General features: G+C 39.3%; 1 protein-coding gene across 1 annotated transcript in view; it reads left to right on the top strand.

The window, feature by feature from the left end:
- Positions 1–191: 191 nt before the first annotated feature.
- Positions 192–11145, top strand: part of LOC124287018 (neurobeachin-like) — a 263526-nt gene continuing 252572 nt past the window's right edge. Inside the window, 1 exon segment of the mRNA XM_046723474.1 lies at positions 192–495. Within this exon segment, the coding sequence (XP_046579430.1) occupies positions 337–495 (159 nt within the window). The 5' untranslated portion in view covers positions 192–336.

The following is an 11145-nucleotide window of genomic DNA, read 5'->3' as shown; positions in this document are numbered from 1 at the left end:
AACGACCGGTGATCATTTACTAAATAATAGCAATCCGTTAGAAAGTTCATTTATTATAGGTCAAAGAAAAGTAAATAGAAAAAAACAAACAAAGGCGCTTCAATAAAATAATTATGGCTGTTGTATATTGTAAAGAGACACCCGCAAATTTAAACGAATCAGCGTCGCGACTCCATTCTGACCGACGAATGCGGAAGCGACCACGCTCCACTGTAATATTTCGGTGTATGTCGGCGTCGATCAAAGAATGTAGAATATACACCTGTATACTGAGTGAGCGCATATAGTACCTGTTCCAATTACCTGCAACTCTCGTGTTGCATTGTTTATTCAAAAATGGCTGGAGAGGCCACGGAAGTAAAGAGTGAAGTGAAATCCGTTCTGGATATACTGAAAGCACCTGGCGATGATGAGCAAAAATTCGGCTTGTTGATCGGCTTGATTCAGGGAAATCAGGTGTCCAACAAGGATGTTGTCGACACAGTTCTGCACCTGGTAAGTCAAGCGTTTGATGCGGAATGTAAATTCGTGGTTCAAGCTATGAGTATGTGTTGTCGTGAAATGTACATTCCGTCATGTTGTCACCTGTCGAATCAATGACCTGTTTGGGGCTATATTTAGAACGATAATATTGATCTGCAGGCATTGTTTTCAGCATCCCCATCATTTCCAGCGATAAATTCTACCAAACATTTTGAACACATATTAAATGTTACCAGTCATGAATTTGTTGTGTGTTGTCATGTATTTGAAAGACGTCAGGGCGTGCATCTACCTCCCATTAAAAAACGGAAGTGGCCTATTGTCATTGATTATCAATTATTAACATACAAGAACCAGTTTCTCTATAATGTCATGACATTATATTTCATTGCTTAAATGCACGTCTAGTGCTTTCATGTACAACAGTAAAATTCTCCACCCTTCAGTGTAACTCTCATGTTCTGCAAATGATAAGATTGTTTAAAATTGCATTAGCACCTGTTGAACTAAATACAGTGGGAGGCAAAACGTGATCCTTGTGTTTAGGTCAGTACCTAAAATTATTGATATTGATTTCTTTGCGGTAATCATGATGGGTATTAGCCATTACAAATGCAAAATATATAATGTATTGTGATCTTATGAACACTGTACCAATAATGTTGATATCAAATTACAATTGTCAGTGATATTTACCATAAAAGTGTGTGTTTTTTTAATCCATATTGAAGGATTAGTCAGAAATAATAATTTGAAGAAAATGTTATATTTGGAGTAGGATTTGCTGTGAAATGTTCCAGATTTGCAAGGAAACTCTTGAAGACAGGTTTCAAGAAAAAGGGACAGTGTATTGATATCATGAAAGAATTATGTATATGTATATTCTTTCTATGTGAAATTCATTGATGTCATTGGAGACAAAGGTGATTGTCAAATGTAGTTATGTGGCAAACAGAACAGTAATGGTTTGTAAAGCATGATATCTATTGATAGGCATTGGGTCAGTGACAAGTTTAATTTTGTAGGAATATATTTACTAAATCTTAATCAGGTTGGTTAAAGTATTTATAAAAGACCAACTGAATCTAATTTAGACATTCTGTTTTGCTAATTTAGATATTATTTTAATTTTTATTTATAAATGTTTGTATAGCACTAATATCCATCTCAGCTGCTCAAAGGCGCTTTGTTTTTCCCTCGATCATTGGATGTCAATCTCAAACGGCACATGGTATTATCAATCTCAACTCCATGGGGATCATACAACTCCAGATGGACATGTTGATGGCATACCTTTGACTCTTAAAATTACTTTTATTTATCAGAATTATTACACATGTATTACTCATTTAAATATCAATAATAAAGTGAAAGATTAACTGCAGTAATATGAAGGAATCAAGTTCTTCTGTGTTGAATATCTCTGTTAAAAAAAGAAAAAAGCAAAATATTGCTGATATGAAATTAAAGAAACTTGGGCAATGTAGGTTTTGTAATACTTGTTTGTAACAGTGCTATGTAAGCTTACTCTTGCTATCTGGAAGTTATCAAGCAAATTGTTTGTGTGAGGGGACATTTTTGTCAACTGGATGGTGTTATTCATGGGATGTTTAAAAAATTCATGAAGTACCTAATCTGATCGTCATTTTGATCAATGTGGCTGTAGACACGAAACAGATAACCAATTAGCAATGCACTGTGGGTAGTGTAGCTGTATATCGTGATAGATTGTTACATTTTGTTCCTGAACTTGGTATACCATTACTCTTTGGAACTGGTAGGTTGATATATTTCAGGTATATTAAGTCTAAAGCACTTTATTTACTCACTGAATCCAGGCACATGCCCATACAGGGGCGGTGGGGTAGCCTAGTGGTTAAAGCATTCACTCGCCTCACCGAAGACTCGGGTTCGATTCCCCACATGATTACAATGAGTGAAGCCCATTTCTGGTGTACCCAGCATGATATTGCTGGAATATTGCTAAAAGTGGTGTAAAACTAAAGTCACTCACTCACCATCCTTGATTATCTCCAGGGTATATGTTACGATCACTCTCCACTAAACCCTGGGTGCATCCACGGCTTGGGCCAATAATTATACCCTTTGCTGGCTCCGCATTCTCACAGTAGCCAATCAGCTAAGCCGCCGTTACATCTGAGCTTGCCAGTGTCAACAAAGATAGCGGTAGCAGTCGCGAAGGTTTGTTCGCAGTGCCACTCAGATTTGTTGGGTAAATAATACAGACAAATTGACAGATCTGAAACTTTGAAAAAATATATGAAAGAACTCCTACACTTTTCAGAGTACCTCTGCATCAATTGTGTTGCCAAGTTTAAACGGTTAGATAATTTAAGAAGCTAAATTGAGTTGTGATTGGTTCGCTCAACTTCCCAGCATATACACCTGATTGGATAAAAAGCCAGCCAATGGAAGTAATAAAATCATCGGGCCAAACCGTGGATGCATCCAGGGTATAGTGGAGAGTGATCGTAACGTATACCCCGGAGATTATCGAGGATGCTCACTCCCATGTCCATACATTGATCTCTTCTGCAGTGAATAATGTATGAAGTGCTATATCTCATTTATTGTTAATTATACATGTATATCTCTGAGATTATGCAACATGTTACACTCTTCGGGCAGCTAAGAATATTGCCGTTTACCCTAAAAAGAATTTTGAGAAGATATATCTTGAAATATTTCAACTCTTCAGTGTAACAATAACTAACAGGCTGGACCCAAGGGAGTATTAATGTATTGAATAGCAGAGAAAAACATCCATATCAAATGGAAAGTCAGTACTCAGTGGCACCGAATATTATATGGTACCCTGCTCAAACACTCAAGTGTTCACAGGCCTAGCAATGTTTCCCCAGTGCATATCACATACATCAGTGAATCGCCGCTTTTGCAATATTCCAGCAATATCACAGCGGGAGACACCAGAAATGGGCTTCACACTTTATTCCCATGTGGGGAATTGAACCCGGGTCTTCGATGTGACGAGTGTACACTTTAACCACTAGGCCACCCCACCACCCCTCAGTGATAAGAAGATGAGTGACTTGCTCATTATTTTAACTGAAAATCTCTGTAACAGGCATCACCTTCTGGCATTTCCCTTTAACACAAGCTGACATAACTGTATGTAATTAAGTCCAAGTTTTGCTGGATGCCAAATTTTGGGTACAAAACATATAGATGAAATTAAATGGTAATAATGCCATTGGATGCAAAAGAATTTGGATGTTGGGGGGACTGAAACTAAAATTGAAAGATGTCCGTTTGATGTATTATTTTTGTTCTGATAAGAAATAAAATCAGATTGGGAGAATTAATGTCAGATTCCATTTACTCATTCACCAAGTTTTGATTCAAGCAATATAATGCTAGTCTATAATTAGCATGGTTTCCGTGGGAAGCTTTCCCCCAAAATTTGTATTTTATTTGCTGTGAGCACAGTTGTCCATTCTCAAAATGTCCAGTTGCCACATGGGATCCTCAAAATGTACAGTTGTCCCTTGGGATCCTCAAAAAGAACAGTTGCCCCTTGGGATCCTCAAAATGTACAATTGCCCCTTTGGATCCTCAAAATGTACAGTTATTGCTATCAAACAACAACCAAACTTGGTTGATCCCTTGGGATCCTCAAAATGTACAGTTGCCCCTTTGGATCCTCAAAATGTACAGTTGCCCCTTTGGATCCTCAAAATGTACAATTGCCCCTTTGGATCCTCAAAATGTACAGTTGCCCCTTGGGATCCTCAAAATGTACAGTTGCCCCTTGGGATCCTCAAAATGTACAGTTGCCCCTTGGGATCTTCTTAATGTACAGTTGCCCGTTAGGATCCTCAAAATGTACAGTTGCCCCTTGGGATGATCAAACTGTATTATGTAGAGTTCAGAGCACTTGCAAATATGGAGATCAAGGTAAATCCCTGTAAAAAAAGAAATCTGTTCATAGAATCGTTATCATGATTTTGTTCTTTGCACAAAACATTCTTGCATACTCATAAGGTATTATTATTTATGTATATTTTGGGAATATTTCAAATATTGTTTTATTATATATGCATTCATAAAACACTTTGAATTATCAGCGATGCTGCAATCCAGTACATAGTGAGAAAATGTTGACTGTCAGATAATTAATGATTTCCCTGAAAGGTTGATTAACTTTGATTTGCCATTGGGCTTCCTTTCTGTCGCTGGGATGGTCTGTGACTTTTGCCACTGGTCTGCAGTCTGAGTAAAATCCTAGTGGAGCAATCTCAGCTAATGAGTGACCATGTGATAACACCATGCTGTACCAAGATTGATAAGAGCCAAGTTAGGCCTAACATTAGGTGGTAAGCATCTGACTGTAGTCTTGCTTGCGTTCAGCTGAAACAAATATCGGGAGTTACTAGAGGTATTGTTAGGTACCTCAAATGTGAATTTGAACCCTTAGCTGACAAACTCACTAACTCACTATTTCAACCACAGGGAAATTATACACATATTGCTTATAATGTTGGTTTGCTGTCTGTTGACATGAATATTTGGTCTAACTACCAGCCTGCCAAAACTGAAGATTAAAAAGATTATTGTGCGTCTTGTAGGGTATGGATGTCTTATGTTCTAGAGGTCCTAAATGCTTAATCTTACACATAACTCCAATGGTAAGAGCTTGTTTGAACTGCAGGTTTGCCTACAGTGGACCTATCTATTTAAAAGTGCTATATTGAAACATAGTCAGAATAGTGCTAACTGTCATAAAAAACATTCACTCACAAGAAAACTTATTTTTGATCATGGCATGTTGTTATAAACTGAATTGTGTGGTGTCAAGGAGATCTAAGTGCTCCTCTGTCCATTGTTATTGCTGCAGGCAGAATATTCTGTTCTTGTCCCGGCAAATTTAGCTTGTCCTTACCTGCCCGGTTCTTGCTAGACTCAATTATATACACTCACCATCATTTCGTGGCTGGGCCTACTAATTAGTGCTGTGAGGGGATCGTGGAATTGAAGGTGTATTTGTTTAATATATGTGTTCTCTTGTGTAGACTACACAACTCTCTATAAAACGTCTGTGGCTTGGAGACCTTTACAGAATAGAGTTCAAATAATATTATCAAGAGGCTGATGCAAGAATTTTTAGGTCGTGTATTGATTGGATATCCTGCAATATGAAACCTTTGTGTCAGGACATTATTCTTTGATCTTCTTTGGTGAAGTCGATGTTGGAGATGAAAATATAACTCCCTCAAGTGATGAAAAATGGTTGTCATTGCAAATACTTAAGTGTTGATGAAGTTGAAGTTTGTCAAAGTAACATGAAATTTTTTGTCTCACATGACCTTGCAAATTTTGCATCTAAAAATAATCCTTTTGTCCAGTCACATGACCTTTGACAATTGACTGTTTTGACTGTAAAATGGAAAATTGCAAGTATACCTCCAGCACAATGTTTTCAGTATCATAAGCTTATGACTATGATGCAGACTCCTTCAATAATAAGTTTAAGGTTATATATGAATATGAAACTGATTCTTCAATGTGTTCATTCTTAATGAGATTGTGTTTTTGTTGTGATTTAGATTACAAATAATGTTAATATTAACATGAACTGTGGCATTATGTGAGATTCTGGTCATATGACTTTCAAAGCAACTCACTAACCTCAGGCATGGTCTTAAGGCCAGCATGTAATTTCACTGAGATATTTCACAGCATAACACCCGTGAAGATTTGGTAGTCAGACTTGCTGACTTGGTTGATACATGTCATTGTATCCCAACTGCACAGATCGATGCTCATGATGTTGATTACTGGATTATCTGGTCCAAGCTCGAATATTTACATTTAAAGAAACCGCCATATAGCTGGAATGTTGCTGAATGCGGCATTAAACAACAACGAATCAATCATAGCATAACCTGTGGATCCTTCTAGCTGGTGATTGGCAGGGTGTGTGTGTGTGTGTGTGTGAGTGGTGTAACCTAGAAGTTAAAGTGTTCACTCAACACACCAAATCAAAATCCTATTCTTTCAGTTCTATGACTCAGCTCACACTTACTGTATATTCTGTTTTAATTGTAGCGCCATGAGCATGCTTACGAGCATGGATTTGTGCGCACTATAAATAGGCACTATATTTTTCCTTATCCTGACTCATGCTCTTTTTGCTTGTCTCCTTCCTCTTGCGAACATAGTGGAACACTTGTATCTCCCAATTGAAGTTCCCTTCAATGTAAAATCGCTAATTAGTACTCACCACGAGTTACCCCAAGCGCGGGAACGAGGGCGCCACCTCCACCCATGTGCCTCACTCTCTCCTTCTTCGCCCAGTGAGCTGGACGTGAGAGCGCCTGTGTCTCCCGACACACTATATCCTTTGATTATATTTAGTTAGTTACCTCGTATAGACATCTATAGAGGTTTAGCTAGTATCCTTCAACGATTATATACTGATATTTAGTCATTTTTCTACAGTTTATTCACGGGACGCCGTGTTTGTTTCAGTGGATTACGTTGATGAAAATTCTGTACTATTGCAGATTACGTTTTTTATGCTGCTGCTGATCCGCCTTTAATATGACTTAGATGTATGGCGCCATGTTCATTATATTCACATTGCAGTTGCGGTGCTAATTTATCCAATTCTACCTTTTTATTAATATTTACTTTGCGTTTGGCGCTGCAGCAGATAGGTCAGCGTATGCAGAGTCTAGTATGACTGATACACCGAATCCTCGCCAGTCTACTGCTGTTGGCCGACTCCCTCCGTGTGGTGTTCCGCTAGAGTGGTGGAGAGGTGTGGGACGTAGTCCGCCATCTCCAAGAAGCATCCTGCTTCCCCAGACATCCCATCGTCGCAGCAGAAGACTAGAGGGTTTTCTACTACATCTCAACAGCCGAGATCGTTCCCATCGCAGATTTGGGCCTGTATGATGATCAGCCGATCATCATACCTGATGTACATCAAAAGAATGACCGATGTCGGCACAGATCAGCATGCAGCCTGATGTACCAACGCTGATATTCGATGATCGTCCTGAGGGTCCCATCATTACCAACACTCAACGCAGACGTCGCACACCCAGGGCAGCGTCGACCTCTGAGGGAAAATCAACGAAGTCTACTAGGACTTTCTCAACCGAGATTGTTCCAGCCGATGACCTGGACCTCTACGATGATCAGCTGATCATCTTCCCGGACGTACGCCACAAGAAACGACCGGTGACAGCTACAACGACATCAGCAGAGATCACCATGCAGCCTGATGCCTCTACACTGATGTCGGACGATTTTCCTGTGGACCCCTCCATTAACACCGCAGATAAGGCACCGACGACCTCGTCGCAGACCATCCCTGAGGACCTGATGCGGCCAATTATGACCATGATGGAGGACCACTACAGACTGCATAAGCAGGGACCGAGCCTTCGCGAAGGCTCCAACGTAGACAGCACCCCAGAGGCACCCCCCCTCAACGTAGCAGCCAGGACGATATCACCTTCGCGAAGGAAGTCACGGACCACCTTGACGAAGGACTTCGCGAAGGCGGAAAGGACCTAGATGTACAGCCTTCGCGAAGGCGGGAAGGACCTAGATGTACAGCCTTCGCGAAGGACACCGCGAAGACAGGATAGATCATCACCTTCTGCGTTTTCATCCCTAGATGTGGACTCGGACCATCAGACATCACGGAAGCCTACGTGAAGGTCATATCGTCGTTTTCCCTGGCCGGACGCAGAGGAAGCTTCGCGAAGGCATGCGCGAAGGACACCTGAATCCAGATCATCATCATCTAGAAGGACATCGAGGGACTATACAAGAGCTTCGCGAAACTATCAACGTTCCCCTCACAAGTCTCCGAGAAGATCAACCCATAGACAAGTTGATCATCGATATCAAGTATAAGAACTACAATCGTATATTGGTTCTGTTGAATCCATGACGAGACGTATGTTCGCTGGCCTAAATAGATTTAGAACGATCAATAAGACACTTATCACCAGACGCCGTGAATAACGACTTCTGAAAATGATAAGATGATCCATGCGACCCTACTTATGCAAGCTTTCGCGATCCCACATCCTGTTAAACACAGAGGCTGTTCGCGAAAGCCCATATATATATTTATATATATATATATATATACTAATCGGGCTTTGATTCGATACCTTCGCGATGGTCGCGAAGGCTAAGTGGCTCCAAGTCTACTTCACCCAGAAGATCTAGAAGGGATACTTCGAGAACTTCGCGAAGTCTCCGGCGTTCACCGAGGAAGTCTCCTCCAAGGTTTTCCTTATACTAGCCACTCGTCATATATAGCTACTCGTCAGTCCGTTCAAGACGTCGCATAAGTTGATTATCAACTGTATGCCAGATGCCGTCTATAAGCCTACGCGAAGATAATTGCACAGGCTATTTACAACACAGAACGTCGCTGTATTATTTAGTCAACGACATTTCATAGATCTTCACAGAAATCAACTATTCCGTATAAATTGCTAATATGCAATCCCGGACGACGATACGATTATCTACATGCGTGACCATTACGCATATCTGCAGACAATTCAATATCGAAATTGAACAGCAGCCTTGTTACAGCGAGTTAACTCTTAATCGTCAACGTTTCTGAGAAGAAATATGTACAACAAGTTCAACTTTAATTCTACAATTATGACGATACATTCATGTATACAGTCTACAAGCTCACAACTTGCAAGTTGTTTGTACCCTTATATATAAGGAAGTCGGAATTATATTCAAAACTGAAATTACTTTCACGACAACCAGGAAAATAACCTACCCAGCATGAAATTACAGAGCGAGATATTTCGCGCCGGAGGTTTCACGCGGTTACCATTAACCCTCGAAACACGTGGTCACTCGGATAACTTCGGGAAGCTACGGCGAAGACCGACGTTTATGCTAATATCAACGACGACAAGAATTTATTCAAGGTGGGTTTTTTCCCGCTACACCGGTGACATCACAGCTCGGGTATTATACAGAATCAAAATGCCTTGTTCTGATTGGACAGCGATGGACGAGGGATCGGCAGTCAGGCGATTTTACATAAAGTTCAACGAGGACAGACACACCTGGTTGTGCACCTACATCGTCAAGGACTTCGCAGCGAATTACCTAGACGAAAGATACAAGTGGATCTAAATCCACAGCGTTTCAGACTACAGCTGAATTTCATCAAGCGACTAACACAACTAGATGGTTAGTAAACCTACTAAGCTTCTGTTTGGAGAATAAAACGGAAGTTTCACGCCCAACCTGGGGATATGAATATAGTGCTCCAACACCTCACAAGTGAGGTTTATGAACACGCCTGGATGACATACTTGGACTCCATGATACGATGATTCTATCACGATGGCCAGCAAGAGCACTGTAAATTTATCTCCACCGAACCAAACAGGAGGAAAAAATGCAACAGATTATTTCCTCTATCATCAACTTACGCAGAGTGAAGTCTCACGTACTATATCTCCGTTTGGATCAGAACTGTCATACTACGTGCATATGCGGATGGACCTATTCCGACCCTCCATGAGCTTTAATACTCATGATATTAGAGCGCTAACTTCTACAATTGATCTACACAAATGTGATTGAAATAATGGAGGGTTTAATTCTGGAAATCCGATATGGTGGTTGCTAACCATTATCTGAGAGATATCACCACCGAGGACGTCTCAGGTATCCACCAATTCGATCCCATGGTCCTCGCACAACAGCTGACAGTTCCTCGGAGAAGATAAGTCAATCTAACAGATTTTTACTTATCTTATAACAATACTAAATAGCTTCACGCTATATATAATTTACTTAAGTTCCTTTTATCATCACAGTACTATGATTATTACATCATACAATATATAAGTTAACAACTCTACAGAGTTTGTTATTATATATTTACCTTAAGTTATTCATATCTTAAGAGTAATACTATGGTAACATGATAAATGCATTAGCTAACAAACTCTACAGAGTTTTTGGCTATTTTATACGTAGCTTAAAGTTAATTAAGCTAACAAACTCTACAGAGTTTTACTATCATATAGGTAGCTTAAGCTAATTATACCTTAAGCATAGTACTATACTCATATATAAAAATATATTAGCTAACAAACTCTAAGGAGTTTTGCTATTATATAGGTAGCTTAAGCTTATTCATATCTTAAGCTTAGTACTATGTTTATATCATATTAGTAGATTAGCTAACAAACTCTAAAGAGTTTTTTTCGCTATTTGGCTTAAGTGTCATCATATTTCTAAGCAATATGGTTATATTATAACATGTATTAGCTAACAAACTCTACAGAGTTTTAGCTATTTTATATGTAACTTAAGCTTATTCATATCTTAAGCACAGTACTATGTCTATATCATATAGGTATATTAGCTGTCAAAACTCTAAAAGAGGGTTTTTTTGCTATTATATATTTAGCTTAAGTTTCATCATATTTTAAGCTTTATGGTTATATTATAACATGTATTAGCTAACAAACTCTACGGAGTTCTTGCTATTATATATGTAGCTTAAGTTTTCCTTCATAAGCTCAATACTAGGTTTATATCATATAAGTATTTTAGCTAACAAACTCTAAAGGGTTGTTTTCGCTATTATACAATTAGCTTAAGTTT

This window comes from Haliotis rubra, unplaced genomic scaffold, assembly GCF_003918875.1.
Source record: "Haliotis rubra isolate DU_JTF1 unplaced genomic scaffold, ASM391887v1 Scf399, whole genome shotgun sequence".
NCBI classification, from domain to species: domain Eukaryota; kingdom Metazoa; phylum Mollusca; class Gastropoda; order Lepetellida; family Haliotidae; genus Haliotis; species Haliotis rubra.
The sequence above is the reverse complement of the archived record's forward strand: the minus strand, read 5'-3'. Positions and strand labels throughout refer to the sequence as shown.